At 41.1% G+C, this 18,740-nt stretch overlaps 1 protein-coding gene across 1 annotated transcript in view; it reads left to right on the forward strand.

Moving 5' to 3' along the window:
- The first annotated feature begins 560 nt into the window (after positions 1-560).
- The window catches only part of DENND3 (DENN domain containing 3), a 128,279-nt gene continuing 110,099 nt past the window's right edge, over positions 561-18,740 (forward strand). The window contains exon 1 of the mRNA XM_044669300.1: positions 561-668. Within this exon, the coding sequence (XP_044525235.1) occupies positions 561-668 (108 nt within the window). The remainder of the gene's footprint in view (positions 669-18,740) is intronic.

An 18,740-nucleotide genomic window follows, 5' to 3' on the forward strand; every position in this document is an offset into this window, starting at 1 on the left:
CCGCCCCCAATACATACCTGACCTGCCTGGGAGAAGGAAATGAAGGGGAGGCACCTAGGTACCGGGAAAGCAATCGGCTCTGAAGTCCGAAGTGGGAGGACCTGGGTTCAAACCCCACCTCTGGAGCCTCTAAGTCAGTTCCCTCCCCACCCCCACCACTAGACTTCAGTTTCTTCATCTACAAAATGATAGGAGGGGGCGAGACTAAGACAGCCTTTAAGGGTCCTTCCAGACCAAATCCTTAGTCCTCAGGTAAGGGGAAAAGGCGGGGCTGAAGACGAGCCACAGAAGGTCCGTGCGCATGTGCAGACACGCACTAGTGTCCTTCGCTTTTCCTCTCTAGGGTCTGAGGGCCGCGGGAGTCCGGCGGGTGCTCGGGCGCATGCGCGCCTCTCCGTCTCCTCCCCCTCCCTTCTCTACCTCCTTCCTCCTCCTCCGGTCCCGCCCCCTCCCTCGGGCTCGCGCATCCTGGTCCAGCTGGGCGCGGGCACGGGCTTGTCTGGATCGTGGCCGCTGGCTTTCCTCCTGCTCCTACTCCCCACCGGCCGGCCTGGGGAGCTATGGCGGAGCCAGGCTCGGTGCAGCCGCACTTGTTGCTGCCCCCGGGGCTGCTGGAGCTGTGCGCGCTTCTGGGAGCCCACCGGGAGAGCCTCCACGACCTGGAGCAGGTGAGCGGAGACCAGCATGGGGATGGAATGGAGTTGGGGTCCCGGCGCAGCCCATACCTCCCTTAGCACACACCTTGACCCATTTTACAGCGGGGGAGGCTGAGGCCCCAAGAGGCGATCTCTAGAAAAGTCCAGAGTGGTTACTCTAAGTGACTGTCCCAAGGTCACGCTGCGAGTTAGGGCAGAAGACCATGTCATACAGAGAGTAAGAGCAGAAAACCCACTGCTCTTAACTGCCGTCTGGGACTTTCGGTGCCAAACTTGTTTCTCTACGTGTGTGTGTGTGTGTGTGTGTGCTACAACTTTTCCTCCCCCAGGTTTTTCCGGATGCTCATCTCGTCCGCCCCACCCCAGCCTGCCTCAAATCGGATACCTTTCTTCTCCCACCCCATCCCCCTAAGCTCCCCTGGTGCCTTCCCTACCTCTTCTTCCTTCCTTGTCCCAGGAGTTGTTTATTTTCCCATTGTAAAAACCCTACTAGGTAGCGCACTGACTTCGAACCCAGCCAGGATGTCTTAGTCTAGAAAGATCATCTCTCAGATGATCTCAGCTCAGACAGTCCCTGACTCCCTTCTTAGGCGGTGGACATCGTAGGGATGCTCTGGGCCACCCGACTTGGTGAGTGTGTTCTTCGTGGTTCACTCTCTCTCTCCCAGAGAGCCTCGGTCTTCCTAGCTGCTGAAATTCTGTGTAGGGCACCCCGCTTCCCTAAAGCATTCCCTCCTCCCCCTGGCCTTCTGCCTTGTCTTCAGAGTCACCTGTATTGATCTCTTAACCCCAGCCAGGAAGATTCTTATCCCTCCCCTCCATCCCCCATTGTCCCCACCCCTGGCACTTCCTTCAGGAGTGTGCCTGACCTTTCTTTGAATTGCCTCAAGTTACTAATTTTTTTAATGGGTTTTTGTTTGCATGTTTGTTTGTACTAAACCAGTGATTTCATCAGGGCTGGGAAACTGGGGTTGTGGAACTTCCTTCACCAAAGCATATTGGCACACTTTTGCAAGTAGTTTTTTAATTTCGTTTTTGTTTTTGAGAGTTGCCTGGGTGGTCCCCTGAGAGGACTGGGGACTTGTCACACTTCCAGTATAGATTAGAGATGTGACATGAATCCAGCCCTTCCTGTCCATGAAGCCAACTCTCCATCCAATATGCAATGCTATGTCTCAAATACCTATATGGGGGGCAGCTGGGTGGCTCAATGGGTGGAGAACTAAACATAGAGATAGGAGGTCCTAGGTTCAAATCTGGCCTCAGATACTTCCTAGCTGTGTGACCCTGGGCAAGTCCCTTAACTCCCATTGCCTTCCTCTTACTCCTCTTCTGCCTTGGAACCAATACACATTATTGATTCTAAAATGGAAGGTGAGGGTTTAAAAAAAAAAAAAAAGAAAAACCTACATATGCTCAATAGATATATGTTGAATTCAGACCCTTCTTGGTCCTTTCCTTGTGTCTGTTCTCAGAGACTCCATGCCTGCATTAGTCATTGAACCCCTAGCTGAGGTCTTCCCTTAGTCTTTGCCAGCTGCAGTTATACAACAAGAAAGAACCATGGAGGATGGAGTGTGTAAATGGCGTGGTTATCTATGGAGATTGGGAAACATGTAAGAAGCATGTGAAGGATGGAGAGGGTAGGATCGATGCTCAGAAATTAATTCTGAGGTTGCTTTAGTATGAGAGGACCTGGAAAAGTGACAAGAAGATTGGGGCAACTGTGCAATTTTCCTCACCTGCTGGATGCCTGGGTGGGACGAGGTGGATTAGCTTTAAAGACTTTACATTCTGAGACTTCATTTCCCACAAGAATGAGGGGCTCTAATCAAATGGAAGGAGCCAGGAACCAGGAGCTTTCTTCCTGGCCCTGACACTAGGAACTTGGGAAACTTTGGCAAGATACTTGACCACTGAGGCCTTGGGCTTCCTTATCTGCAAAATGACAGTATTGGGTGAGAGAATTGCCAAAGTTCCTTCCTAGCTTTCTGCGATGCTATCAACAAATGATCATGTTCTCTCAATTTTTTTCTTTACCTTTCTCTATTGACAGTTCCTCCACAGGGACCTGTCTTAGACAGTTGGAATCACCTGCACCAATTTTGTCAGCTTGTCCCCTGAACTTTAATAATAATGCATAAGATATAACAATCTGGATGTCACAGTAGTTAAGAGTGCTGGGCTTGGAGTCAAGAGGACCTGAGTTGAAATTCATCCTCAGGTACCAGCTGTGTGACCTTGGGCAAGTCAACCAACTTCTATATAGAAAATTTAAGTATTTATAGATATATATTAAAATGTGTGGCCGCCAGGAATCAACAATTCAGGTTGATTCCGTAATTAAATCAGACCCAAGTCAGCATCGGGTTGAGGAGTTTATTTACAATCTGGTAGGTAAAAAGTAGGAATAAAGAGAAAGGGAGAAGGTTAAAAGGCTAAATAAATGAAGCTGTAAGCCACAAGGCCAACAGCCAGATAGGCAGAGTTTAGAATTGGCCCAGCTAGGCCAAGGAAGTCAGCCTAACTTACCCACGTGACAATATAGAGTGTAAGTTCTCTGTGGTCTCAGGAGATGCTTCTGCTCCCAGTTTGAGAGGGCAACTGCCCCCACAGGAAGTTCACTAACTTACTTAAAGAGATAGTGTCTTTCATCACTTCCTGTGGTCCACCTCTAATTCAAATGGACAAATGGCAGTTTCTACATTGATTTGGACTGCCCAAAAGGCAGTCCCTTATTCTTGATTTGTTACTTATTGTCACGTGTGGGTAACTCGTCTCCCCTCCCCACTAAGGGAGATTAGGATTACATCATTAGCACGCCTAGGATGGGTAGATTTTTTGACTATTAATGGGATCGAGCTAATTCCATTTACACAATATATACCTAGGACAGTGATGGGCAAACTATGGCCCTTGGGCCAGATGGGGCCCCCTGAAATGTTCTATCTGGGCATAAGACATTATTCCTAATCTGACAAATAGAATGAGTAGGATACAATACAATGAAACTTTGAAAGAGTTGCCTTAGAAACAGATTGACCGATGAGCATTTCCTTTCCTTTGGCCCCCTCTTTAAAAAGTTTGCCCATCACTGACCTAGGAGGTAGCTAGTTACCTTAGTGGATAGAGTACTGGAATTGGAGTCAGGAAGAACTGAGCTCAAATCTGACCTCAGACACTTGGTTTTGAATTCCTGGGCAAATCACTTACCCCTGTTTGTCTCAGTTTCCTCATCAATGAAATGAGCTGGAGAAGGAAATGGCAAACCACTCCAAGAAAACTTTAAATTTAGTTGACTAAATCGACATAATATAACATTACCTGGGGAGGTGGGGGTGGTGGAGGGTGGTTAGGGAACCCTCAGAGGCAGGGACTTCTGGGTTCAAGTTTCAGCTTTGATGTATGCTGGCTGAGTGACTGAGAGCAAATCACTTAACCCCTCAGTTTCCCTAGTCGCCTCTGCTAATTACAAAGAAAGTGTCACAGCATTGAGAGAGGAAACTTCTCTTCGGGAGCTCCCTATGCTGTTGAAATCACAGGTTTTATACCCATCCCTGCCTCACCCCACCCTTGCCCTCCAGATAGCAATCACTTGCATTTATCCCTGCCACTTCCTAAATTCATTTACATCTATTGACACATTTTCTTCCTGGAAACATTTCTGTGAGACCTGCATATTATCCTTTACTGCTTTGTATCAAGATCATGCCGAGAAGGGCAGTAGAGATGGCATACTGGATTGAGTATTGGGACTGCAGTTAGGAAGACTTATCCTCATGAGTTCAAATCCAACCTCAGACACTGTGTGACCCTGGGCAAGTCACTTATCCCTGTTTGCCTCAATTTCAATGAGCTGGAGAAGGAAATGGCAAACTATTTCCGTATCTTTGCCAAGAAAATTCCAAATGGGGTCATAAAGTAAGACACAACTAAAAAAAAAATGACTGACTGATAAAAAGATAAAGAATGAGAGATAGAAGATAAAAATTAAAAAGATAAAGAATGAGACTTAGATTAAAGAAAACCTGAGTTCAAATCCTACCTCTCACACTTACTAGTGTATTACACTTTCTTAACTTCTTTTGAGCCTCAAGTTACCTCATCAGCAAAATGGGCATAGTGATAATAGCTGTGGTCCCTAGCCAAGGTTTACCCAGAGATAACTATGTAAGCCACTTTTCAAACTTCAAAGCACCATATAAAATCCATTGTTGTCATTATTATTATCTTATGTGTGTATGTCATCATCCCCTAATTAAATTATAAGCTCATTAGGATCAGATTGAATACTTTGCTTTATTCTATCCTGATAGTAGGGCACAGAATCTTGCTTAGATATTCAGTTGATTTTAAGTAGTCCTAAAAGGGACTTCTAAGAGGTCTTCTAATTCAAGTTCAAATTTATTTTACTGATGAGGAAGCTGAGGCACACCAAAGTTAAAATGATCTTTCCTAAGGTTACTGGGACAAAGCCTACATATGAACTCAGTGATTCTAGCTAGGTCCTTCTCTGTGCAAATAATAAGAATCCTTGAAGTGGCTGCTTCATTTAAATTTACATCGCATATTTCCATTGGGCTGAAATCAAAGACCAGATCTTATAAAATTTACATTTTATAGTTAGGTGATAAAGTGGCTGGATCACTGTGCTTGCAATCAGGAAGACCTGAGTTCAGCCACTTACTAGCTACATGACCCTGAGCAAATCACCTAACCTCCATTTACCTCAGTGTCCTTGTCGTAAAATGGGGATAACTATAGCTCCTACTTCCCAGGGTTCTTGAGGATAGAATGAAATCATATTTGTAAAAATCTTCCTCATAGGTGCTATATGCTCTTTAAGCGTTTCCACCTCATGACCCTGTTTTGGGTTTTCATAGCAGAGATATTGGAATGGTTTGCCCTCTCCAGCTCATTTTACAGATGAGGAAACTGAGGCAAATAGAATTAAGTGATTTACCCAGGATCACACAGCTAGAAAGTATTTGAGACCGTATTTGAACTAAGGTCTTTGATACCAGGGCTGGTGCTCTATTCACTGAGGCCCAATATAAATGTTAGTTCTTCTTCTTTTTCTTATTATTATTTCAACTAATGTGAATTCAAATACATGTAGCCACATCACGAGATTCATTAGTCACACTAATAGGGACCTACTTGTACTCTGTGGGATTTTGGAAAAGTCACTCATGTCTCAGAATTCCTTAATGCTTAGAGAGATTATCATCTGAGAGGAATTCTTGTCAAAGCAAATATTGATATATTGTCCCATAATCAATTCCTTTTGGAGAGTTGGATCTAATATCTAGGACTCCTAATCCTAGTGTCCATAGCTTTGGGGAGTACAGTGAGCCCATTTTCTCACCTGTGATATCCCACCTCTTTTCTCTGACTCCAGCATGTCTTGTTACTGCTGAGAAAACATCAATATGCCCATTCTGCTGTGCATTTCTCTAATTCTCTACTGCTTCCTTTCCTCCCTTTCTCCATTAATTCTCATAGTTCTCGATCATTTTGATTTCCATTTGAATTTCTTCTAATTCTACTTGATCTTCACCTTATTCTTATATTTTTGAATATCATATGAATTATATGAATATTATTATTCACTTGTTCTCTTCTTGCTAACGCCATTCACAAAGCTGGCTATATTACCATTTTTCTTTGGTGGGGTGAGTGATATGGGAATAGTAGCAGTATTTTTAGTGTAATAATTTATGTTCAGTAGAAGCTCTGCTACTGAATTATTATGCTTGTCATTCAATTTATACTTGAATTTTATCATCTGTAAGTGATTGTATTTCTGCATTTTTAAAAGGTGATTGTTAGTGGAAAATGAAGGCCATAGTCATTAAGCTATTCATTCATTTATTTATTTTTAAGCCCTTACCTTCTGTTTTAGAATCACTACTAAGTATTGGTTCCAAGGCGGAAGAGTATTAAGGGCTAGGCAGTGGGGGGTTAAGTGACTTGCCCAGGGTCACACAGCTGGGAAGAGAAGCTACCCCTGTTAAGCATTTATTAGGTATCTACTATGTGTCTGGCACTGAGCTGAGCACTCAGGATTCAAAGAAAGTCAAAAGACAGTCTCCTCTCAAAGTGCTTTTAGTCTAATGTCTGTAGGAAAATAACCCTCATTTTTATGGCATTTTACAGTGAGGGATCATAGTAGATGGAGTCATAAGCCTGGAATCAAGAAGATAAAAGTTCAAATCCAGCCTCAGACACTTCCTAACAGAGTGGCTCTGAGTAAGGCAGACCTCTGGCTGCCTCTTTTCCTTAACTATAAAATAGGTGTAGTTAATTACACTTCCAGGGTTGTCATGAGCATCTAATGAAATAATGTCTGTAAATTGCTTAGCACAGCTTCCTTCTTTCTTCACAACAACCCATTGAGGTGAATAGGGCAAATATTATTGTCCCTATTGTCCCCCATAGGATGAAAAGCACTCATTCTATTGGATGCAGACTACCGAGGTTATAATCCTAAAACAAATCAGGACTGGGGTTCCAAGTCAGATCTCCTGGTTCTAAGTACAGCCCAATTTCCATCATACTATCTTGTGTTTCTAATAGAAATTAAAATATTTGAAATGAGTGTCTTCTGGGGCAGCTAAGTTGTTCAGTGGTAGAGAACTAGGTCTAGAGATGGGAGGTCCTGAGTTCAAGTCCATCCTCAGACAGTTCCCAGTGTGTGACCCTGGGCAAGTCACTTAACCCCCATTGCCTAGCCCTGACCCCTCTTCTGCCTTGGAATCAATACACAGGATTGATTCTAAGATGGAAGGTAAGGGTTTAAAAAAAAAAGAAAAGAAGAAATTAGTGTCTTCATCTTAATGGATCAATTTATTTATGTCTAATAATCTTAGTGGAAAAGCAGTCTCCTGCCCTCTTTCTTGTTTCTTTCATTTTTCCCAGAATAGAAATACTTCCCTTCCTCTACTCTTCCCCCCTCACCCCTCCAGCTTTGTGTTGTCTCACTTCCTTAAGCATGCCGAAATGGCATCTCTCCCATGTCTTTGTTTTGGAATAGGAAATGACCTGGTTTCAATGACTGTACCTCTCACTGGTTATAACGTTTTTGCTTTTTTGGCTGGTTATAACTTGTCTAACTCATAATATTATGATCTGCCGTGGATTGAAGTATTATTTCCAGAGAATAGAATGTATCCTTTTGAAGTATTGTTAAGTGGTATATTTAAGGAACTGAAACTTACTGTGAAACCCTCTACCCATTCGATAGAAAGGGCTGCCAACCGAAGTAGAAAAGCCACTTTTAGTCTTTTTCCTGCATCGTTACGTGGGGGAAAAGGGGAGCAGAAATAGCCAGGCAGTAGGAGAAAGGGCAGTGGATGGGCAACCTCTTGATTTTAAAGTCCCCATAAATGCCATTGTTGATGAAACATTTCATTTGGTTTTGTTTTTATGGCACTATTAATCAGGATGCCTAAATCATTTCTATTTGTTTGGGTGGGATGGCTTATTATTCTCTGTAGCATCTTGGGCAAGGCTTCCATCCTGATGCCAGTGTAGAACTGAAACCCACAGGACCCAAAAATAACTTCCCAAGTCTGGTGCAACCTTTCATTGTTATTTTAGGTGTGTGCCTTTGGAGGCAGCTAGATGATTAAGTGAGCCTGGAGACAGGAAGACTCATAAATGATTTGTCCTTGGGTCACACAGCTAGGAAGTGTCTGAGACCAGATTTCAACCCAGAGCTCTAGCCCTGGTCTCTAGACGCTGAGCCACCTAGCTGCCCATTGATAAACTTACTTAAAACTTTTTTTAACCCTCACTTTCCATCTTAGAATCAATACTGTGTATTTGTTTCAAGGCAGAAGATCAGTAAAGGCTAGGCAATAGGGGTTAAGTGACTTGCCCAGGGCCACATAGCCAGGAAGTGTCTGAAGCCAGATATGAACCCAGAATCTCCCCATCTCCTGGCTTGTCTCTCTCTCTGTCTATTGCTCACCCCACCCTAAACTTTTAAAGATCTATTCAATGCTAGCCATTATTGTTTTTATTTATTTTTATTATTATTGAGATTTTAAATATATACTTATACATGTGCACTCATGTGTATGTGTGTATATACTTTTATTAAATACCTGAGTCACTCCGTGGTTAGAGTAGCAGCCTGAAGACTCAGATTCCTGATTTCAAATCTGCCTTCAAGACACTAACAGTGTAACCCTGGGGAAGTCACTAAACCCTGTTTGCCTCAGTTTCCTCATCTGTAAAATGGAGAATGAAATGGAAAATCACTCCAGATCTTTGCCAAGAAAACCTCAAATGAGATCATGAAAGGTCAGACACCACAGAAAATAGCTGAACAACAACAACTCTGTACCAGGCACTGTGCTAGGTGCTGGGTATACAGAAAGGGGCAGAAGTCAAGCCACTGCCTTTAAGGAGCCTGCAGTCTTCTGAGGGGAACAGAGCCTAAACCAACATTTACAAAGCAAGCTCTATGCAATGATAAATAGGAAATAATTAAAAGAGAAAAGGTACAAGAATTAAGAGGAGTCTGAGAAGACTTCCTATAGACAGTAGGATGCTATTTGGGGCTTAAAGGAAGCTAAGGAGGTCCGAAGTTAGACGGGAGGAGGGAGAGCATTGCAGAAGATGATCTTTGTTAGGTCAAAGAGTACATGGTAGATAGTGAGCGATAAGAAGCCAGGGAAGGTAGGAGAGGGATAGTGTATGAAAGCCTTTGAATGCCAAGCAGAGCGTTTTGTATTTATTCTTGGAGGCAATCAGAAGCCACTGGAGTTTACTGAATGTGGAAGTGCCATGATCAGATTTGTGTTTTAGGAGAATCACCTTAGTGGCAATGGATAGAGAATGGATCGGAGCAGGCAGACCCACCAGCAGTCTGTTGCCATAATGCAGGCATGAAGTGATGAGGGCTTCTTCTAGACTAGCTTGGCACTGCCAGAGGAGAGAAGAGAACGTATCCAAAAGATGTTGCAAAGGGGAAATGAGCAGATCTTGGCAAAGGATTGGATATGGGGGAGGAGGATGGAGGAGTGGTTAGAGGTAGTGACGACTCCTAGACTGTGAACTTGAGGGACCTGGAGATGAGTGTAGCCCATGTTAATAGGGAAAGGGGCCTGGGGCACTAAGGTTTTAGGGCAGTTTTTTTTTTATAAGCGAAAACATGAAATATAAATGTGAACTGTTATTGTTATACCCATCTGGCTCTTGGTAAGCTGCATTGATTTTCTTTGACCACGAATGTAATGGGGATAATTTGAGGAAAGGTGTGTGGTACAAGGGAATTTTGAAAGGAGGTTATCAGGGATTTATTAAGATAGTAAATCTAGGCTACAGGTAGGCTGGAATAAGGAGGTTCAGGATATAGTAGGGCTGAAGTCAGGAGTTTAACACTGAAGGAATAAGATCTTCAGGGAGAGAGAGAATTAATCTAACAGGCAAATACAGCAGGGCTTATAGACCAGGACTCAGACTTAAACACAGGCTGAGGGAAATAGACTAAACTGAAATTAACAACAGGCTTAGTTAATTTCATAGGAAGAGACTTGTTTTGAAGTTACACCTTCCTCCAAGATGGATACCCCGGCTTCCCTTCAAGCCCAGAGTATGTTAGTTCTTTCCCTCTTCTTCCCTCTCTTAATAACTAACTGATCAATTATACTAATAAGTTTGTTAAAACACAAAAGGGTTTATTATCTTTAAAGGTTGATGTGTCAGGAAAGTGGATCAAAGGAAGCCCTAACAGTTGTCTCAGGAACCTCAGGTGGGGGAAGGGAGGCAGAGATGGAGTCTGAGTAAGGACCTGCCTTTAACTCAAGCTTACAACGTGCTCTTGATATCTAAAGGGAATAAATGATGACTGACTAGTTTCTTTATATCTAATATTGTTAATTATAATTAACCCTTCACAGATTTGAACTCCTCTCTAATTACTCTCCTTATTAACTCCACAGACATATAAGGTAAGGGAGAGAAGGTAGGAAATAATATTGGGAAGGAAGACATAAAGGGTTTATCCAAAATAACAGTTTCTTAAATAAATATTTCAAAGCCAGGCTAAATTTCAATTGTACAGATAGGCAAGGAGGCAGCTCCGCTGGTCAGACAACCTCCCTCCATGGGCGACCCAAACCAACTGTACTTTTCCTCAAGATTCCAAACCCCTAACTGCTTTAGAACTCAGACAAAGCTTGAAAAAACTATATGATCCCCTCTCTCTATACTACACTTATTATACCCCTGATTGACTCACTGTCCTATGTGCTATCCATTGGGATGATGATAATGATGGTAATAATAGTGATATTTCATTTTTATGTGACACTTTACACTTATAAAAATACTTTATATCAAGGATGTTATTTGCTTCTTGCTGCAATTTTGATCAGTAGTGAAAATGATTCTCATTATATTTGAGAATATTTATGAGAAAATAATTCTCATCACATTTGATGGAAAAAATCTGAGTAAAGTGACTTGCCCAAGGCCTCTATGGGAAATAGTAAATAGAGTGCTGGACTTGAAATCAGGAAGACCTAAGTTTGAATCCTGACACTTACTAGTTATGTGATTCTGGGCAGTATTTCACCTTTGTACTTAAATTTCCTCATCTGTAAAATGAGAAGCTTGAACTTGATGGTCTCTACGGTCCCCTCCAATTCTAAACCTGTATTCTTGTACTACCATAATATAAGGTCCTGTGACTAATGAGTGGTGAGTTGGGACAGCAATCTAGGATTTTAGACCCCAATTCCAATTTTTTTAACCCTATAAAGGGATAGAGAGTTAACAAGTATAGATGAGATTAAAGGTACAAATTCATAAGCATTACTTAAAGATAACTTGAGGCATATATTTTTCATTTAAACAATGCTCAGTGAATCAATTGAATATGTTTGCTCAATTGTGTCATTATTATAAAGGTAACGTATTATCTTTTGAAGAAGAGACAGATTGGAACTCATTTTGATTTTGATCGTAATCCTTCCATCACTTTCTAACCTTAACCCTTTAGCAGTCTGGTGAAATCTATGCACCTCTTCAGAATAATTTTTAAACAAAATATATAGGACTACAAAGGAAACCAACTATATTTAAATAAAGAGTCCAAATTAGCATTGAGAATCATTTAATAGAAGGTTTGGCCAAGTAAGACAAAGTAATACAAATTTGTAATGGACCTGGTCTGCAGGTCTGAATGAACTTCCTCCAGCACCTTCAGAAACATGTGAGAATGAGCAGAGAGGACAAATAATAGGGATGATTTGGGAATGAGAATTTAGCAAGGTCTAGAGGTGCTAGGACAAGAGGATCAGGTGATCAAGGATAGAGGAGAATGTTAGGATTGGAAAGGGGAAGGGAGAAGAGTGAATCCAGAACAAGGATGATGTCTGAGAGAATACTGAAGAATGGGGGGATTGGAGGTCACATTGAGGGTGAAGATTGGGATTAAGATTCACATATAGAGAATGATAAAAGGATAGGATATGGTGGGAGTGTAATTTCAGAATTATTGATCAAGATCAAGAAAGTTGAACATTTGTATATGATGATGAGGTCAGAAATATAGTGGCCAGGGCAATGGTCCTGTTTTAACTGTACCTAGAGTACCCTGTTCATGCCTAAGAACCTCACTTTAGGGGGTGGATGTTGACAAACTAGAATTTTGGAGGGGGAACAGAATAGTAAGAATGGGAAACAACTGTATAAAGAGTTTTTGAGGGGATTAGACATCCTAATGCAGTGGTTCCCAAAGTTTTTTGGCCTACCGCCCCCTTTCCAGAAAAATATATTACTTAGCATCCCCTGGAAATTATGAAACTATTGAACTCAGAAAAGAATGTAATACAAAAAAAGTGTGGCCATCATCGGTCCCCTGGATCGCTGCAGCACTCACCAAGGGGCGGTGGCGCCCACTTTGGGAATCACTGTCCTAATGTTTCAGGCAAGTCAGACCACCACCATTTTGTCCATCATCTCCCTTTAGACCCTGGTGGAGACAGCCCAGGACTTCTGAACCCAAGAACTTTGGGAAGAATAGTGCTTCCAGACCATCACCTTTACCCATCATCCTGTGAAACAATTGGAGGTGCTAGCAGCCTGGTAACTGTGCCTATAGGTGCTACAGCACAGCTGTTGAAGACTCAGAAGAAAATTCTTGCCACCAAAGTTCTTGGTACTATCAAATGGTTCTCCATCAGAAACTGATATCATTTTCTCATTGGGAATATTACTAAAGAAGAGTCTGACCATTTATTTTGCCCCTCTATCTTTAGGATAATGAGACTTTTCCATCTGACTTAAAGCTGAATCCTTCCATATTTGATGTCTTCCTTATTAGAATGTGAACAGGAATAGTTTCTTACTTTGCAATTTGTATTCCTAGTACTTAGTAGCCCAATACTTTACACATAGTAAATAATAAATATTTTGTTCATTTACTTAGCCTGGAGTAGGGAAAACTTGGGTGTAAGATAGCCCTACTTTTATTTGCTGACTCTTTTGGAAGAGGAATTAGATTTGTTCTTAGCTCCAGAGGGGAATTTGGTTCAGACGTTTTTAATTGTGTCTAACTTTTTGTGACCCCATTTGGGGTTTTCTTGGCAAAGGTATGGAGCATTTTGCCATTTCTTTCTCTAGCTCATTTTACAGAGAAGGAAACTGAGGCAAATAGTTAAGTGACATACAACTGGTAAGAGTCTGAGGGGAGAACTAGGAATAATAATGTCTGACATTTTAGTGCTTTGTGGTTTGCAGAAATTTTGCATAAATATTTATTTGTTCCTAACAACCACCCTGTGTTTGGCCCTATTATTATCTCCCTTTTACAGAAAAGGAAATTGACCTGAAAAAGCTAAGAAAATTGCCTAAGGTCACTCAGTAAGTATTTGAAGCAAGATTTAAATTCAGGACTTCCTGAGTCCAAGTCCAGCATTCTTATCTACTATGCCAACTTGCTACCTTGAACATTATAATTGTAATCTGTGACCTGAGTAGTAAAAATTCCAGAGCCCCAGCTTTCTGAATAGAGAAGATAAAATTCCTGAAAAGTGTTGAATTCTTGGTGAATTCTGGGACCCAACCTTGTGGATAAAGTTATGGAGATTTCCTGGGCAGTATCTAGTTACTAGAGAATTCAGTCACACAGATCCCTAAGAGGAGAAGGGGAAGTTCCTAGGCAGGACTCATTTTTTGGAGAGAAGGTGACTATATATGTGACCCCCCTCCCCAAAGTAGAAGAGCAGCAGGGAAATGGGCCACAATGCTAGGGAATAAAAGACCAGTTCTTTTTGTTGTTCAGTTGTGTTGACTCTTTGTGACTCCGTGGACCATAGGATACCAGGCCCCTGTATCCTCTACTGTCTCTTGAAGTCTATCTAGGCTCATGTTCATTGCTTTTATGACACTATCTGTCCATCTCATCCTCTAACATCCTATTCTCCTTTTGCCTTCAATCTTTTCCAGCATTGTTCCTTTCCAGTGAGTCCTGTCTTCTCATTATGTGACCAAAGTATTTAAGCTTCATCTTCTGTATTGGACCTTCCAAGGAAGAGTCTGAATTAATTTCCTTAAATGTTGACTGATTTGATCTCCTTCCTGTCAAAAATATTCTCAGAAGTCTTCTCTAGCACCACAATTTGGAGTGTCAGTTCTGCTATGCTCAGCTTCTTTTATTGTCCAACTCTCACAGTCATACATTGCTACTAGAAAAACCAAAGCTTTGACTATATGGACCTTTTGGGGTAAGCTGATGTCTCTGCTTTTTAGAATGCTGTCCAGATTTACCAAAGCTTTCTTTCCAAGGAACAAGCATCTTTTAATTTCATGGCTTCAGTTACTATTTGGAATGGTCTTTGAGCCTGAGAATATAAAATCTGACACTCCTTCCATTTATTCTCCATTTGCCAGGAAGTTATGGGATGAATTGCCAAGATCTGAGTGTGGTTTTTTTTAACATTAATCTTCAAGTCAACTTTTATATTCTCCTCTTTCACCCTTTTCAAGAGACTTCTTAATTCTTCACTTTTTCAGCCATCAGAGTGGTATCATCTGCATATCTGAGATTGTTGATATTTCTCCTTAGTTCCAGCTTTTGATTCTCCCGGGCTGGCTTTCTGTGTGGTATATGCTTCATATGTTAAATAGATGATAGTATACAGCCTTATCATGCTCCTTTTTCAATCTTAAACCAATCAGTTGTTTTCTGTTCATTTCTAAATGTTGCTTCTTGTACCCATTGCAGATTTCTCAAGAAACTAATAAGATCATCTGGTACTCCTATCTTTTTGAGAGCTTGCCATATTTTGTTGTGATCCATACAAAGGATTTAGTGTGGTTAATGAAATATAAATAAATTTTTTTCTGAAACTCCTTTATTTTCTCCATAATCCAGTGAATGTTGGCAATTTGGTTTCTAGTTCCTCTACCCCTTTGAAAACCAGCCTAGTCTTCTGGTAATTGTCATTTTTCATGCTGCTGGAGCCTGGCTTGCAGAATCTTAAATGTAACCTTACTGACATGTGAAATGAGCACAATTTTTCAGTAATTTGAACTTTCTTCTTCATCATCTTTCTTTAGATTGAGACATAAACTGATCTTTTCCAACCCACTGGCCTCTGTTGAGTTTTTCAAATTTACTGGCATATTGAGTGTAGCATTTTTAATAGCATCATCTTTTAGGATTTCAAATAGCACAGCTGAAATTCCATTAACCTCATTAGCCTTATTGTTAGCAGTGCTTCCCAAGGCCCACTTGACTTCATTATTCAGGATGTCTGGCCCTAGATCAGTAACCACATAGTGTTGGTTATCTGTGATGTTAAAATCTTTCCTATATAATTCTTCTGGGTATTCTTGTCACTTTTCCCTAGGCTTTTATGCTTCTGTTAAGTCCCTACCATTTTTGTTTTTTATAATACCTGTATTTTCCTGAAACATTCCCTTGATATCTCTAATTTCTTGAAAAGATCTCTTGTCTTTCCTATTCTGTTGTTTTCATCTTTTTCTTTGAATTGCTCATGTTAAAAAGAAAACCTTATTTCTTCTTGCCACTCTACATTCTTTCCCTTTCCTTCTTTTTTCAACTGTTTGTAAAGCCTCAATAGACAACCATTTTGTTTTCTTGCTTTTCTTTTTCTTTATGACTTTTTTGTTGCCTCCTGTACAGTATTTCAAACCTCTATCTATAGGTCTTTAAGCATTCTATCTACCAGATATAATCTCTTAAATTTATTCATCACTTTCACTTCATATTCATAGGGGATGTTATTTAGGTCATACTTGTATGGTTTGTTGGTATGTTGGTATTCCCTACTTTCTTCAATTTAAATCTGAATTTTTCAATAAGAAGCTCATGATCCGAGTCGTGTTTTTTACTGACTATATAGATCTTCCCCACCTTTGGCTGCAAAGTATATAATCAATCTAATTTCTATATGATGATTGGTGATATCCATGTTGCCTTTTGGGTTATTGAAAAAGAGAGTTTGCTATGACCGTTGAGTTATTTTGACAAAATTCTATTTGTTTCAGCCTTGCTTCAGTTTGTACTTCAAGGCCAAACTTGCTTGTTATTCCAGTTGTCTTTTGATATCCTATTTTAGCATTCTAGTCCTCCATGATGAATGCTAACATTTATTTTTATTTTTTATTTAGGAGACATTATTTAGGAGACATAACAAAAACATCTTTTTGGGGCCTCTATGGTTTCCCACGGTGATAAAGGACCTCAATGGAATGCCATTAGATTATAAGCTTTTTGAGGGCAAGGACTAACTTTTGCTTCTTTTGTATCCCCAGTGCTTAGCACAGTGCCTAGAACATAGTAGATACTTAATAAATGTTTATTGATTTACTGATACCAGGAGGATGCCTTTTTGGCCACCTTGAATCATTTCCCTCACAAAGAGAATCTAAATCATAAGGTGATGCTGAGTTCAGAGAATTGTAGAGATCCCTAGGGAGAAAATGGGACTCACTGGAGAAATAGAAGAATTGTACTGATGATGATGTATTAGCTCCTGTGAGACTTTTAGATATTGTCTGTATTTTCTATGTGGTGAAATAAAAGCTGTCCTGTGCTTGGTATGCATTGTTATCTTGAATGTTTGCATGAGAGGTAGAGATGTTTTTACCCACTTCTCTGGCCACCTTTATTCAGGAACTATACACTGAAATTTCTCAGAGGAAACTCTAAGTGGGGTCAAAACAAGCCAAAGAAATAAAATTTTGAGTGGGAGGTGAGCACCCCCAAGACTGAACTTTGTCATTATAAATACAGAGCTTGAAGCACTGGCCATGAGTCACACAAGGAAGAATTGTTTATAATTAGAGCTATTCAATAGTAGAAGAGGCTGCCTTTTAAAGGTCTGAGCTCTTTGATGCTGGAGGTATTTAATCAGAGGCAGATGCCCATATTAGGGATACTGACCTCCTCTTTCCTTCTAAACCAGTGGTTCCCAAATTTTTTTGGCCTACCACCCCCTTTCCAGAAAAAATCTTAGCCCCCTGGAAATTAATTTTTTTAAATTTTAATAGCAATTAATAGTGTTGTGAGGAGGATTACTTAGTTATTATTTAGGAGACATAACAGGAAGGGCTGGAGAATTCCAAATGGAATGGGGAAGCAGGAAGTGGACCTCTCTCTCTGAGACGGACTCCATGGTGGTTGGGACAAACTGTCACTGACCCTGGGAGACCTCAGAGGAAGTGGAGTTGTACCCTGATTCCCTGGGATCTTGGAAAGTAGTGAAGGTTGAAAAGGCAGAAGACCTCAATCATGCAAGTCAACTCTGTGTGGGGAAGTGGCCTGTGATCTGGTGGACAGCTGGCAGACATCTCTCCCTACATGGTTACTTTGGATCATTAGCTGTGGAGGAGTTGGCTCCTGGTATACTGATCACATCTCTGGAACAGTTGTGAGACCCCAAATTCAAGCCCTCTTCCTCAGGTCCTTAGCCAAGCTGTCAAAACCTGGCAGAAGCCAGGTTGGCTAAGGAACTTACCCCTTTTGACTCCAGTCCTGGGTAGTTAGTCATAGCTTCACCTAACTCCCTTTCCAATCCTCTCATATTATAATAAAACTGTTTCCCTGTGTGTTTTTAGTACTTTAAAGTCCTCATTGTGTATATGTAATAATCTGAAGCTATTTCAGGCTGGGTGGGGCAGGGTGACAGTCAGGCTTAACTGCCATTCCTGTCAATGGTCATTCCCCTTATAGTTAAACCTGGTTCCCTGGCTTGTACAGTCTTACCCATTGTCCCTTCCTGTCTCCTATCTACCCCACTGAACCCACATTTAATATTTAAGTTAACACCCCTGGTTTTCCCCATAATAATAGGAAAGATAAATGCACCTGTGGCCATCACCGTCTCCTGGATCCCTGCAGCACCCACCAGAGGGCGGTAGCACCCACTTTGGGAATCACTGTTCTAAACCATCAATATTGCTATCAGGCTCCCAATTATATATGTTTGAAACAATGGCAAACTTGCCTTTTTCATCTCCCTTGTACTCCCTGACAGTGAAATGTCAAGTACTGTCAATTCCATTTTTGCAATATCTTTTTTTTTATAATTCTTTTTCCCTTTAGTTCTCATTTCTACCTACAAGAAGCCCTTATCACTTCTCTTTTAGATAATTCATTAGCTTCTTAGTAGGTGTCCTTACCTCTCTATTCCATTCTATGTATTGCTGCTATACTTGACAAAGTTTCTTATGCTCTCCTTGGGGGCAAGATTCAGAGATGTCACCTAGATCATGGTAAAGTTAGATGGGCTGTGGAATGGTTGAGTGCCTTACTCCAAAGAGTAATTAATATCAACATGGAGGAAAATCTTAGTGGAATGGCCCAGGGCTTTCCTTGGCTATGGGCTGTTCCATTTTCCATTGGTGACTTGGATGAAGACAAAGATGGCACACGTATCAAAATCATCTACACACATATGAGTAGGGGGAAATGGTCAAACAGCAAGAGTTAGTGAAGTACAAACTCAGTGTGAGTAAACAGTGCTATATGGTGCTACTTTGAGGAAGGGCTTCAGTAAGAGGTGGTATCCACAGAAGAGAAAGTGAGAGTGCCACTAT

The sequence above is a fragment of the Gracilinanus agilis genome, chromosome 1, assembly GCF_016433145.1.
Source record: "Gracilinanus agilis isolate LMUSP501 chromosome 1, AgileGrace, whole genome shotgun sequence".
In the NCBI taxonomy this organism is placed as follows: Eukaryota; Metazoa; Chordata; class Mammalia; order Didelphimorphia; family Didelphidae; genus Gracilinanus; species Gracilinanus agilis.